General features: G+C 40.2%; 2 protein-coding genes across 11 annotated transcripts in view; one reads left to right on the top strand and one right to left on the bottom strand.

Moving 5' to 3' along the window:
- Nucleotides 1-3,512: 3,512 nt before the first annotated feature.
- On the bottom strand, nt 3,513-8,875 carry LOC114880659. Of its 7 annotated transcripts, none has more exons than XR_006829824.1 (7): nt 6,247-6,411; nt 5,494-6,114; nt 5,175-5,425; nt 4,763-5,106; nt 4,108-4,596; nt 3,854-4,058; nt 3,513-3,642 (listed from the first exon to the last, which is right to left on the bottom strand). XR_006829824.1 is itself a non-coding variant. In XM_046287575.1 (3 exons), exons 2-3 carry the CDS (start codon nt 6,993-6,995, stop codon nt 6,416-6,418), a joined length of 510 nt encoding a protein of 169 aa, XP_046143531.1. In that variant the 5' UTR covers nt 6,996-7,009; nt 7,069-8,875; the 3' UTR covers nt 5,948-6,415. The 7 variants fall into 7 exon arrangements, 1 of the variants encoding a protein (XP_046143531.1); XR_006829825.1 differs by having other exon boundaries at nt 3,832-4,047; XR_006829823.1 differs by having other exon boundaries at nt 3,854-4,047; nt 4,112-4,596.
- Nucleotides 8,876-12,977: 4,102 nt separating this feature from the next.
- LOC114880658 (thyrotroph embryonic factor) overlaps nt 12,978-14,864 on the top strand; it is a 37,356-nt gene continuing 35,469 nt past the window's right edge. For 2 of the 4 annotated variants that reach the window (XM_029196911.2, XM_029196917.2), the window contains exon 1: nt 12,988-13,535. In XM_029196911.2, the coding sequence (XP_029052744.2) occupies nt 13,175-13,535 (361 nt within the window). In that variant the 5' untranslated portion in view covers nt 12,988-13,174. Of the gene's footprint in view, nt 13,536-14,864 lie in introns of all 4 variants that reach the window. The other 2 variants (XM_029196913.2, XM_029196912.2) reach the window with 2 other exon arrangements.

The raw sequence follows: 14,864 nt of genomic DNA, 5'->3' as shown, positions 1-14,864 counted from the left end.
GTTCTCGCACTCGTTGTTATTAGACTCGTTGTTATCCGTGTGTGCTGTTTCTGCTACGCGTATACACTTGTGTTGTTCGCGTTACCACACATTGAAAAGTCTATCTATATCTCTTGCTCGTTCTTTCGTACGGTGTTCACCGTGTACGAACTGAGTGTGTGTGCGTGTGTACCTTAGAACGTGCGGCTTCGTGGCGCAGTGCGTGAAATGAGTGACAAGGATCGTTCTTCTCCCACCCTTGTTGAAAACAGTCTCAAGTCGTTACTGGATCAGCCGAATATATTTCCACTGATTGGTAAGTGAGAAAAACAATTATTTATTATTTCTAACGTGTAACAATTTATCAATTAGAATGCCCCCCTCGAATGCGGTTTCGAATCTCCCCTCCTCCCCTCGCTCGATCGTCTTGTTAGAACGCACATTTCCTTATTTTCTTCGAAATTCGCGCAAATACTACTTCAGCGCTGACTAGCGGCGATCGAATGAATACGAAATGCGCTTTTTATTTATTCTCCACTGACGTTGAACGCGTGTTCGATATTTTCTTTTAACATGGATGTCTTTTCGTAGTGACGTTTGAATTTTTCCGCGAACATTTTACTTTTTTTCGTTTACTCGTCGGTTGATATAAAACGTACGCATAAAAGTAAACGATAGTGATACTTAACCAAAGAACACGGATAAACAAGCTGTAAAACGATAAAAAGAACGTAATAGAAGCGTACATTTATGTTGATTGGTTGCGCCGGCGCTCGGTTCTCGGTCTCTCGATTAACCTCGTTTGGACCCCGTGGTACACCACGTGACGGTAACCAACCTAACCTCACTTTCACTTACTCAACCTGCATCCACATATATACTCGGTTTCGGTTCAGCTCGATACGACTGTCTCGCAAACCAGTATACTAACCTTTTAGATTTGACCATGGAACGAACTTTATTAATGTCATGCGATAGATTTCAATGGTAATTGGCGATTCCGTGGCGTCAAGAATTCATGTTTATCAAAAAATGATTATTTTTTCATCCATTTTTTTTTCTCTTTTTTTTCATATCTTTCACGATCTTCCGCGAGCATTTGATACCAGTGTCAACATTCTTTTGGATCGTTTTAATTTTCGACAAGAGTAATTGTTCGTTTATCAAGAGGACAGAGTGGGGGAGAGATAGGAGAGGAGGGAGAGCGAAATAAAATATCGGTTGCGTAGTATTTATTTAGTCTGTCGTTTAACCAAGATTGACATTCATGGTTTTACGTCAGTCTTATAAGTAGAATTACATCGCTTAGATAATTGGCCGGTTATTATACTCTCGGTGATAATCGATTTAGAGTCTATTCCCAACGGGACTTTGTTTTCCCTTGAACGATTGATCCAATTTTTTTTTTAGTAATACCGAGAGATAGTAATTCGACTTTCTTGTCGAGCTGCATTATCCATCGAACAAGGTTCGATGTTCAACTTTGGGTAATTGCGATTCGCTCAATCGCGGCGCTCATTCAAGTTTGTCTACCGGTAATTAAAAAAAAAAAGAGAACGATTGTTAATCCCCGAAGATTGGAAACCTCGATTGCAGGTTCAAATAATTTCGGCTATTAATGGTTTGATAAAAGAAAGAAAAAGAAAGAGAAACTGTAGAAATCTCGTTGGCGTTAATTATTATTCTAATGGCGCGTTACGCTAATAATTCGAAACATAGAGCTCTGGTAAATTAAGGACAGTTCCCTGACTCAACGTAATCGCTTACTTCCCATTCAACTTTGCAACCAGTTTCATACGTCGTTCGCTATGAAATAGGTTTCATTGTAAGGTGACATTAAACGACTAGGAATAACCGTGTCATCGATACAATTAATGGTACCTGCGGTACAAAATTTATTACAACGCGGGAATTTGAAAATTCGACGAAGGTGAACGAAGATATAGCCGGGGCTCCACAGAAAAATATAATCTATTTTTAAAGCCTTCGGCTTTAAAAGAATAATCTATTGTTTATTTTGCAACGGTATTATTTTGGTTGTAGATATCGTGTAGAGTGAATGAGACAGGTTGTTCAGCGATAACTATAGAGAAAGATGAGATCTATTATCGTTATCAGTTGTTTTTTTAGTACTTGCGTTACAACTCGTTCCTTCGCGAAATCGTTTTACATCCCCTGAAAACCAGGGTCCCCATAAGACGATTTTGCGTCTAAGAATGCAAGAGTAATGTTTACTTGAATATTAATCGATGTAAATGTAAATCTAATATAAATTTTATTTGTGCTACTTTATTTTGTGAAGGGGCCCTTTTTTGGAGCTCTGGGCCGGCTTCGAGACCTTTCCAGTACCGCAAAATAAGGAAAACGATACAGAAAATTGCACCCATGTAAACGTTACTCAACGGTGAACCTTGAACAACTGTAATCTGCATTAGTACCCATTGGTTAACTGTTTTTCCTGTTAACTGTATCGTAGGTGCGCGTTTGGCTTATCTTTGATTCGCATTGTACAGGTCTGATAACGATCAAGTTCCTCTGGCGCTTATTTCTTAACGTTAGTCATTCGCGGCGTTACAAAATTAATATAATATTTCAATTAATCAACTTCAGTTAGACGATCGGGTCGCGGTCTTTATTCGATAAAATTGATTTCAATGAAATTTGGTAGGAACCCGCTGAATGTCCAGGTCATTGAATAACGCGAGATCCAACATTGACACTGAGATAACACATTACGTGCGAGGAATCCGTCGAAGCAAAGCACATAAGCGTTTAGTCAGCGAAGCGAATTACGAGCGAATTGGAAATTGAGTATCTGGAAAGGCGGAGAAGTGGCGGCCGGTTAAATCGTGGGCGTTAATTGAATCCGAGCACGTGCTTTTTCTATCGCGTGTAACTCACCTCTCTCTTCTTCTCCAATTCTATCATTAACCAATGGATACGTTTGAAACACGCGTACGTCAGGTATTTCGGTAGCTGAATTCATTAATCAGGCCAGGCGGGTGCGTTTAGCTTGTTGCTTTCTGTCAGAAATATTTTTAGTTAAGTTACCAGGTGCGTGCTCGAATTCCTTTCTCCAACATTGTTGTCGGATATTTCTACGATACAGTTTGGCAAGTTATAAATACAGATAGTGGCTCTATTTACTTTCTTGAGTACGAGAAACGACCAAGTAACGCGAGGTCGTGTGTTGCGATTTCACGAATTAACGTCGCTGTAGCGTGACTTTGACACGGCCCTGTGTTATCGGCCAGAAAAAGGCTACATAGTTAACTCGGCCCGGCCAGTTAAAAGGTCAACGAATGATTAAAAAGCGAGCGAGGATAATTTCGCGATAAGCCGGTTACCGCTCCACGCAATGGTCCTCGGACTGGATATCCTCTTCTCGAGAAACGTCGAATTCGAAAACGGTGTGTTCAACGCTAGACCGACCTATGGTCTTTCTTCTCTTTTATTTTTTCCTCCTCTTTTCTTTTTTCGCGAGTGGACGAGGCCGCTCGCCTCTGGCCTGGCGTGGCCTCCAAGCGAGTATACCGCTGCCGCTGGCAGCTAGCCAGAGCTTATGCCAGGTTTCAACATACCGGTCTACATGGATATTTTCGGGTTTGCGGCGAAACGACAGCCTCTACCATCTCTCTGTTTTCCAAGTGTTTTATCCCCTCGCTGAAATAATACAAAATAGAAACATCAACTAGGGTACAGGAAGGAGTGTTCCGAATCTACCCTCCGAAAGAGAGGAGCCCATCTCGAGCTTTTATTCAGAATTTTAATATTGGAAATTTGTAAGACGCACCGGGTGCGTCCTATGCTAATGCAACGAACGACGCACCATGTGCGTCTTCCATTGTTTACCATCAGAAAGTTGTTGTCCTACCTGACGAATCTCAGGGAATGTTCGCCAGTGTAAATACGATGACTAAGAATATTTTTCATTGAATTCGACAATGCTGAAGCACAGACTTTTCATTCAAGATTTCGAAAAGAAACCTTCCGTCATCGACGTCTGCTTGCAACTCTCGTCCTCCCACTTCTAGCTTCTCTCTTATTTGCACGACCGTGTCACTTGCTCTACAAACATTCTGTTATCAAAATTTGCAATTGAAACGAGGCTAATTCTTTCAAACTTACGCACTGATTTTTTTCGCTCATTTCTTTAATCGCGATCACGCGAGTGCCGGTACATAGAATCGTGAACTTTGATGTAGTTTCTTTTGTATCATACTCGGTTTCTGTTTCCTGTTGATTACCATCATTCGAGGTATGGTAATAGGGAACGGAGCGATGGTAAAGCTTATCTGGTCACAAGTTGCTTACTCATTATTGTGCCGGCTTAAATAATTTACGGCCCGAGTGTTACACGAGGGCACGTGGTCGTTTCCCAAGCCGCGCTCACCGTATTTACGGTTCCGTAAAACGGACCGGCCGATAAGATAACGTAGAGGCGATTTACAGAGCTCTCGGCTGATTACCAGTCGAAATGAATCAATCTAACGAGGAACGATAGATTAGCGATCGGTCCAGCAACTTGTACATTGACATTAGAGTAGGCTGTTAGCGATAGCGTGTTTTATGGTAGCGTATTTTCCTTTTTCCTTGCGTTTGGTCGTTCCTTTCAGCCTGTAATAATATATTTCACCCTTAATAACCGTCCTATACGAGTAATTTATGATTGATAAAAATGAAATCATTATGGTGGTCACTGGCGATTGATTCTCCTGGTAATAGATTACAAAATTAATGTCCCTGGTATCATTAATAATTCATAAGATTATTTAAGATCTACCATGCCACTAGACGGTATTAATATTCAGAATATGATTTCTTGCTTCAACTCGTCACATTTCTTGTTCCTTGCAATTTTTTTTCTCTCCCTCTTCTGTGTCACACTGTTCGAATAGACAGTCAAGTTAATGTAATTGAACGAATCGTACAAGTGTGCGGTGACACGAAGCCTGTACGTCGTGCTGCCTGAAAATACGGCTTCCACGTCAAGGTTGTTGCAGATGCGACATAAAACCAGCAGATTTACAAGTTTTCGAACCTCTCGATTCATTTTCAATCTCTATCTTTTTGGAAGCTTTCTAAAAATCTTCTCATTTTCTCCAATGGTCGAGCATCTGCCATCGACTGTAAACGTTGGAACATGTATATTTGGTCAATTGGTCGGTTGAGAAATGCCGAGGAAACGGTATTACCTTAGCAAGATGTACCTCTGTTGAGTCAATATACGTTTCGTGTTATCTGAGCAGCGAGATAGACTCTCGCGTATTCTGCAAATCTGTGCATGTTTGTCCAACGTTTGGACAGACGGATCGGTGACTAGTCTGTCAGCTCCAAGATACTATGTTCGAACGATGATTTCACTTGAATAGTTGTCCTCTCAATTTGTTCAAATTTACATTAATAGATTTGAGTGGAGATTGTGGTCCAGTAGAAACAGTCATACCTGATAAGACATCTATTAGCCCTTCGTATTTTCATTTTCCTATCAATAAATACTAAAATTTCAATTACCAAGAGCTAGCATGCATGATTTGTCAAACTGGCTGATGATGAAGAGACGAATGATGAACTCTCACGAGTGTGTGATCCAAGTATAATAATCACATGATGCTCCTCGTTCGTTTACGTAAATCTATTTTGTTTCTGGTTGGTCACACTTTGTGTTACTTTATTGTCTAATATCTCGGTTGAACGACGTCTGTCTATCCATAGAGCAGGCTAGGCGAAATAGTCACGCGTCACGACTACACGTGTGCGTGTACAGAGGCATCATTAGCGAGACTATCATTAGCCAACAAGGCCGTGAACAGGGCCGTCATCGTCGGAACACGTACCCGCATTTTAACACTCCTTTTAACAATCCTTCAACCCTTTGGCACAAATCACTGCCTATACACGTTCAATTTTTCCTCTACAACTTTCAGATAATCTAGTATAAACTCTTAAAAAGCATCGAACAAGCTGATACAGAAAAACTTATATTCATTATTAAAAATTTCAAATACACATACAAAGATACCAGGTACAAAAATTAATTCAAGAGGATATTTAAAAACGTGTATACACAATGAATATTCAATTTCTCTTCAAATTACTCTTCAGTTTCTTCTTTGAGATGATATCATTAATGAACTGCAAAGAAAAAGGAATTGTTAAGATTTTCTATTTGAATTCCAAGTTGATATAATGTATTACCGTTTGAAAGCCTTGTGCAATGTAAAAGGCTTATTTTATTTCTGTTTCGTTACTGAAAGCATAGTCTACCTCGAGTTCCCAGTACGAAGGAGCTTGCAGAAGGTGTTTGAATTGGAAAATGCATTTAAATGGATGTGCGCAAACATTCTACACCGGTGTTTACCAGTTGCATCCGCTTCCTTTTCTTGAGTAAATCTTTGTCTGTAGAATGTAGAGTGTGTAGACTATGGAAAGGGGATCATTCCCGTATTTCGTCGGATTTCCACGTGGTAGAAGAAGCCTCGCTTTCAGGGACGTCTCTTCTTAAGAGGGTGCTGCTTCTCTTGGCTTGTTTGGTCAGCATTTTCAAATCTGTTCCATCGATTTCCTTGACAATCTCCTCCGCTTTTTTGCTCCTCGTTTTTCCCCGCTGTCTTTTCCTCGATTTTCGACGCCTTCGCGATCGGCGAGATTTACGCCGCCTCCTTCGCCCTTTGCACGGAATCTCGACCTCTGTCTCCAACGAATGTCCATCGAACAGCTGTTGATTGTACGTGAAACATCCTCTGGAAATAATTCATTCACTTGGATTAACGATGTTAATTAAGGTATAAAATAGGAATGCTTTTTTTCTACCCCTTCATTCGTTGAAGAATCCCATACGTAACCCCTCGCTTCAAAGCGAGCTGAACTTGTCGTCTGACATCCTGCAAAGGAAGATCGTATTCCTGGGAAATATAATTGCTGATTTCTCGTTGAGTAGATCCTTTAACAGTCTGTAGCCTACGTATAGCGTGCATAACTTGAGCCTCGAATTTAGGAGTTCTTTCGTTCACCATTCTGCCAGTTGTTTCTAAATATCATCAATATTATCAGATCCAAGCCCTTTTTCAAATTAATACAAATACTCACGTTTAATATAATCATCTTTTGAACATTTCAATTTTCTGATTTAATATTCATCAATCTTCTCAGTTGAAAAAATTTTCTCTCCTCGAAATTCAATGATATAAATGTGGTATTAAAAAGAAGACGGTCACGATAGAAATTCCATGAAATTTAGTAGACACCTATTTTTGTAAAACCAATAAAGTTGCATCGCGAATCTAACGTTAAACAAACGGAGTATCCAAGAGACGATCGTCGATCAATTTTCAGCATGATTATCAATGATATGCTGTAAACGCTTCCAGTATAAATGTATATGAAGATAGTTTCGCTCGACGGTTTCGCATGTCTGCTCGGATCTGTTGGTCCTGGTCCGGTGTTGGTCTACCCAAGCAGAAATAAAACGGCACCGAATAGCGCCAGAAGAACACGGTAGACCTTTAAACAGTGACGTCATCGAAGCTGTTTTCTCATGCCTTCGTAAATATAGTACTCTTCCGCCTGTTTGACTTGCAAATTGAGAGTACAATTAGAGGAGCATTCGTAAAAAAAGTAGAAAAAAAATTTGCCGTTCGAATTATCGACGAGAGTCGCGGTGAAAACGAGTCGAGATTAGCTATACTCGTGTTTCAACACCTTTTAAGATATCCTGCAAAAGAATACAAAATTAACACGAGTTTCGAACATTTTTTTTTTTTTCAATAATTCTTTTACCGAGAACAGACAACTTTGAGAAAAATATATATATGAAAGCATTATTTCATAGATCGGTAGAAAAGATTGGACGTGCTCGTCGATGGCGACAAGTGTGCGTCATTAATTCAAATGTTCCGTGAATTGATCGATCTGATTTTCTCGATTACTGATTGGAAATTCCTAAACGCCATGCATTTATTACTGTATTCTGTATATACCTGTTGCGTCTATCTATGCCTCTAATTACCTGCAATTTGATTAGATTTTTAATTCTGAATTATTATCGTTTGAAAATAGTATCTTGTCTTTGTCATATACCTCTTTGATTATTAAATGTCATTTTGTTTTTAGCATGTAAATTAATTACTGCTGCAAGGTGTTCCTTTGTTTAGGTTAATCATCCTAAGTTGATTCGTTCGTTCTTGACTGAAACTCGTGATGGATTTAATTGTCGAATAGAATGGACGATCCTCGTGGTACATATCGTTCGTTTAATCGCAACGATGGCGAACATTATTAGGTTTATCTGTAAAATGTAACGCGCAACGTTCAAAAGTTTTATTTAACTATGTAATAAATTTCGATAAGAGGAATCTTGTTATAATGTTGCTGAGATCTCCTGCAGAGAGCAGCACGAACTGACTCTGACTCTACTGGCATCTGGCACGGGTTCATGGAATTTCGTAGCGTCATTGAATCTTTTACCATCGATGCGCGTGAATGATTGGCAAAGATGAAATTAGACACGCGTTCATTAATAAGATTCTCGATTAATTCACTGTAGTTAAAAGAAAGAAAGTTGTACGATAGTTTTATTTTATAATTTTGTCTGTCTAAGAAAATCCATGAAAGAAATTCGTATAATTTTCTTTTCGATTTCTTGATCGGTAATCTCAATCGTAGAAACTGAATTATCGATATAGAAAAGGTAGATTTCAAACGATGCGCAGCGCCCTCCATTTTGTATGCGCGCGCAGCGTGGCGTCAGTTTGCCGCCATTACGTTAGGAGGAATTTTCGAATTAGCCGGCGTGGTGATAATTTTCAGTATTTTTGTGAGAAATAGTGAGTGATTGTTGAAGAAAATGGGAACAGAGGTTGAATTCAACATCGGGGCGAGATCGGGGACGATGCAAACGTGGATCTTCCTTCGAAATCATCATTTGTAAGTCAAATATTAAATTCTATCTAATGACGCCATGATTTTTGGCGTGCATTCCATTTATCGTTAGAAATAAATGCGATGTGCCACGTTTGGCAACGATAAATGACTTTTCGTAATAAAGAGCAGGAAGTTTGTTGGAAAACAAGCAGTGTCATTGTTTGTGCGTATTTTTTGTGAAATATTGTGAAAGGTTAGGGTATGTGACGCGCAAGGTCATTGACACGATGACGCGTAATAGGGTTGTAAATCAGAAACCAGCCTCAATTACATTGAACTAGTGTCTAGCCAATTATATTGAACATAAATAGTATACTTTTATCGTAAAGATAAATTCATTAACACTCCAAGTGTTGTAATCGCGGAGGTACACAAAATTCCGTCGTTTCCATTCCATTTAATTCTTTTTATGTTCACCATAGGACCGTGACTAATCACGTGGGAAAGTATCACGTGTGTCAGGTAGCATTATAATGCGCATCCGACGTCCTTGCGGCATTCACAAGGCATTTTTCTATTCCCGTTAAATACCACGGTGCACGGGATGAACGCGTAGCATTTATAGAATCCATGGCAATTAATGAATCGGGTCAGAAGTAGGATAAAAGATGAAAAATTTCAAAGTCATTTTATCACTTTCAAAGAGAGAAATAATACTACACTTGTACCGCCATAAGATAACAGAATTGTAGATAATTTTAATAAATAAATATTAAATAAATGCTCTTGTTTCCCAACGAAATTTCGCTTTATGAAATATCGTTTAACCGTGTGTTCGTCTGACACGCACAGTGAAGCTCAATTAAATTGATCTCGGCAGTGTACCATTTTATTATGGCATTGTGAAGGAACAATTGTTTTCTCACGTGTCTGAAAAACTGATTGCCAATGATGTCACGTCCGGAGAACGACCTTCGTTCTTTAGTACGTCCGCTACCGAGTTCTGCATAGATTCAAAGATATTCTAGCTAGCGATTATTCGTAAAATTTTTCACTTTTTCTTTCCCGACATGGATTAATACAACGTCGATGGATTGAATTACGTACCGCTGAAAAATTTAGATCGACAGTAGTATTTCGGATTTTCATTCAACAATTAATAAATCAACGTTACGTGTAATATCGGGAACGCGTTATAAATGAAAGGCAAGCTTTTTCTCTGTATTTTAAATATCGAGAAGCAGCGGAGAGCAGAGGGATCGTTCGATACCGTGGCTGGGACTTCCACGTGTCGGATTCACGTGTTCCGCCACGTGAAGCAGTTTTGCTGCGGATGGAAATCGTGTCGAAGGGTGGTGGTTTGACAGGGGTTGCAAGCTAGCGAACTATTAAACGTAAAAAGCGTGAATAAACGTTGTATACATAAGTAACTACCTTGTTTGTTAGTTGTCTCCGAGGAGAGAAAGGGTTCTTACGTAATCCAAAGGGCGAATACAATAAATCGAAGGTGTATTTCCTTCATATTTTTAAAAGAAAAAATTTTGCTGTTCGTTACAACACCGTATCGAGTCGATCATTAATTAACGGTGAGCTTGTGCAGGTGGTGAATACAAGCAATCGCTTGGTAATTGATCGTCCGAGAAGGAAGGTTGTTATTTTAAAGCAACAGTAATTTCAATGCAATGCAAACGAAGATTATCTTGAAAAGGGGGTGGTAATTCGTTAGTAAATGATTAGACGTTAGTTTTTCATTTCTGGTCACATTGGCCAACCGGAGGCGGTTTCCCGGTGTCGTCTTAGGACGTAGATATTCTATAATTATCGCGACACGTGGTTTTATTCGAAGACGCTTCATATAAATCGGCGAAGGTTTATTTCCGTGGACCAAAATGAAAAGGGGCTTTTTAATTAATCGAACGTCCAGCGAATCGTATGATTTCCAGAGACGTAATTAATTCGACAAGGTAGGGAAAATCTGTCGAGATTGGTCAGTCTGGCATGATTAAATGGTCGAAGGGGGTTATTATATCGCGGAACATCCTTCCATCGTACGATTTTGCCAGTCAATCGCAGACAAGTCGAGGACATTGATGAACGTCCCATGCACCCCTTGTATTTTCCGGCCGATCGATCTCCATATTTAAACCGAAGGCAAAACGCTGTCTACACACGAGCAGAGATCGTTTCCTCTCTACCAACCACCTTCACCATTCGATCTATCTACACACGAACGTAAAACAAGCCATCGAGAGCCTTTGTTTTCTACCCTTTTTTCACCTCCTTTTTCCTTGCTCAGATGGGCCAGATGCCTGGCATTCGACAGATAAAGCCCTCTTCCTCTCCCGCGCGTCTCGATTAAAATATAAATTGCGCTCGCGTCAGAGGATACAACCCTTTCATCCTCCGACGAATCGCGCTCCACTTCCGGATAGGAAACTTTCCATCACCGAACGAACGCTTCACTCGCGGTCTCTTTTACACCTAATGCCTGGTGATTAATCAGATTTCATGATATAAAAATAGGAGAATCGTAGGAGATAGAAAGGCATCGATCTAAGGAGTACGTTGACTCGAATTGACCCGACCTGGGGCAACGCGACACGTTCGACGACAAACTGTCGCATATCGAAACGATCTCGCGAACGGATCATTGAGACCGGGTCCGATTTATGTATGCTTTTACAAAGAACATTGCGCCGGGACGCGTTACGCAGCCATCCATTTTTTCTCTCTACATTCGCCGGGACATTAATAAAACATGCCGTTTTAGTTGAAACACGGTTATTGGCTTAGGAACCTAATTTTATTTTCTCTGGAAAGACTTAGGTTGTTCGAAAATTCTCTGCTAATTGCAATTTGGTCTTTTATTATTATACCAAAGATTTATATCGATTCGATCCCCATCCGCACTGGGAACAATCGAACGTCCCATTAAAAGCGGTCGTCACCTCCTCGAATTGGAGTATCAATTAGTGAATGATTAATTTTCGAATGCATTATTCATCGGTGAAAAGTGAATCGCTAATTAAACTTTCACCATCGATTCTCTAACGAGGTAAAAGAAAAATTCATTTCTACACCCTTTTGCTATGAAATTGATTAAAAGTATCGTAGATATGTCGGTTCGATTATTAATCGTAGTTATTTTCCGCGTTTGTCGTATCGAATTTCATGCTTTTGTCGCGGTGGTTGAAATAAAGTGGAACGGAGAGTTTGCCGGGTGGGGTGTAAACGGTACACGTGACCGAGGAACGTGCCTGCTGGTGCACGTGGACCCGAACATATCCTCCCCCGGTGTCCGGATCCGTTTCTCACTCGTCCAGCCTCGTGCTTTCAACCCTCTTTTGCTCGAGGCGGAGGAGGAGAGGAACCTGTTCCTCTCAGTCATCCTCGAGCCTCTTCGGGCTGTACGCGTCGTGCGACATCTTTCACCCGTTCTCCAAGCAACTCGATCGACTTCCGTTTCCCGTTCGTTTTCTTACCACTTACGAGAAGCCTCTTACTTTCGATTATTTTCTTCGTCGTCCAAGAATGAAAGGGTTCTTTTCTACTTACATGTACACAGTGATCACCATGTGCATATATCGTGATCTATATACGCATACGTATATGTGCAGTCGTATAGATTCGTATACGATCATACATACGCGATAGGAAGTTGTTCGGGTGTTGTGCAGGTAATTACACGGTGAGCATTTTCGAGGAGCAATCGTTGAGTGAATGTTTAACACCTTTTTTTTTCAATTGGAAATTGGGTACTATAGAGTGGTTTGTTAAAATGGTGGGTTTTTAAATTTTTTTATCGGAGAAATTATTGATTGATTAATTGATCAGTGGTTGTGGAGACTTTTTTTTGGAAAAATGAAATATCTTTAGGGATCGGTAGAGAAAATCACGAGATGTTCGCGTGCAGGGGTCCTTGGTGACTCGCGTGCCGTGCTCGTTTCTCGAGAACGCGTTTCATTCCGTCAATTAAAAGCGACATAATATCCTACAATCATCCGTCAGCTCGATTCAAAGTTCTTTCATCCGTCGCGAAAATCCACGTGACGGTGCTCGGATAGATTTTTCCAGGTTCCAGTCGTGTGATTGTGAGAAAGTCTAAAGTATTCCTCGAAAAACTGGCTCGAATTTATATCGCAATCGATTTTTGTACAGTTGGATGAAAATATCAAAGTGATCCACCATGAGTTTGATCAGTGAAATTTGACCGCGTTCGAGTTTCGATCGTCGCCGAGTGAAGGACTTTGTGAACGAACAGAAAACATACTCGATCCTGGTGTTAATTAAGAAGAAGTGAGAAGATAAAAAATATTCATTGCTCCTGGTCCGAATGGGGAGCGAAGAAGGAGATGGAATGGCGAACGTGGATGTCGCTGCTTCCTGGCAGCAATATTATACCTGGTGTGGCCCTTATTCTCATCCTCATTCCCATTCTCATCCACCGCCTCAACCGCACGCTCATTCCCATCCTCATTTCCCTCATCCGAATCATCTGAACCAGTATCAGCAACAATCGTTGGCGGCGTCCACCGCAAACGCGTCCGCCCACTATTCGACATCTCAGCAGTATCATCTACAGCTACAACCGTCTCAAACGCCACCCTTGCATCAACAACAGCAACAGCAACAACAATTCCATCCTGTCAGAGGACAGGCGACACTTAGAAGAGGCTCGCCTTACGAACGACCAGGTATCCGACACAGCATTTCTGCAAATCAATTCGACGTTTCTTTTTTATCTGGGCAAATTGATTAAACTTTACGATTAATATTGTCCTTGGCTTCCGGATATATCTATTATCCGAAATCTTAGCCGCAACCCTGGAGAATTGAACGCGGAATTATGTAACCGGTCGATCATCACGCAACGTCAATCACCAAATGGTTAATAACGTTGGATGGTTTAGGTTTTTTTTTTTCGTGGATACATCATCTTGATTAAAATATACCAGGGGAATCGCGTTTCTTCCATGGAAATCTCTTGGTACCACCAAGAATAGCGATTAGTATTATAAATTTATAATAAAATAGAAGAGAAGTTGGTAGTAGAAAAACGACGACAGATCCGGTCGAATAAAAGCAACAGATTTCCCATGAATAATTCAGCGTCCGTTTGAACGACGGTTGCGTCGGGACTTGTTCTTCATCCCCCGGTGACAGTCTTTCAGACAGGGTGAATTTGCCTCGGTTGATCGTCCTTTTCGTCCAGGACATTTTTGTCTTATAGATTGGGTGCTTACGCAAAACAGTTTTCCACGAGAATTCCGTTTCTCTTCAGTCGCGTCGTCGCGACGCCTCTATCGTTTCTCTGATCCATTTTTGAATCTTCTAATCTTCTTCGAGATCCAAATTAGAGACTTTGAAATCATTTCCTTCCGTCTATGCTTCCCTATAGGTACCAAGAATCCGTCAGGAAAGCAGGTCTTAAAACCAAATACAGTGTTATTTCCTCAATTTAATTTAATTTAAATACAATAAATAAATTCGAATCTAAACTAGGTTTTAGACATCTAAGAAGGATGAAGTTTCTGAAACATAGTTTGTTACTTCTGGAGTTCTAGCAACGCGAGAGGAAGCGGCTCATTATCGGTTACGGTGATCATTTTCTACGAGATTGCATCTGATTATAATGATTATCGTGTAGTCAGCTCGTTTGCCGACGGCCTCTCGACGTTGTTCTTTGATCATCCATCGATAGGACGGTTCGTTTGGTTAAACCTTTTGCTATTCTAAAAGTGTTGCGTTTGTTTCGGAATATTAACCCTTTAACTTCAAATCGCGACTACAAATACAATAAAAGAATTCTTCTAAAATAGAATATCACTTCAGTTATACAATTTAAAATTAGAATATAATCGTCTCTGCTAAAAGTATCCACAGTTAAAGGGTTAAATTCGTTTCAATGAGGCATTGAAACAATGGAGGATTATATGGAACGAACAGCGGTTTGAATGTACATTTAGAGTATCCAAAATAGGTCCAATGTTTAGGAGATTTTAAGAAAGGGAGATTGAAATTGT

This window comes from Osmia bicornis, chromosome 10, assembly GCF_907164935.1.
Source record: "Osmia bicornis bicornis chromosome 10, iOsmBic2.1, whole genome shotgun sequence".
Lineage (NCBI taxonomy): Eukaryota > Metazoa > Arthropoda > Insecta > Hymenoptera > Megachilidae > Osmia > Osmia bicornis.
Note: the sequence above shows the minus strand (reverse complement) of the source record. Positions and strands in the feature narration are given on the sequence as shown.

Bases quoted from the DNA above. Each gene is read 5' to 3' on its own strand.
- LOC114880659 (XM_046287575.1), bottom strand. From the start codon at position 6,995: ATGGTGAACGAAAGAACTCCTAAATTCGAGGCTCAAGTTATGCACGCT. The intron at 6,723-6,792 runs GTAGAAAAAAAG...AATTATTTCCAG, and splicing joins ATTCTTCAACGAATGAAGGG to AGGATGTTTCACGTACAATC.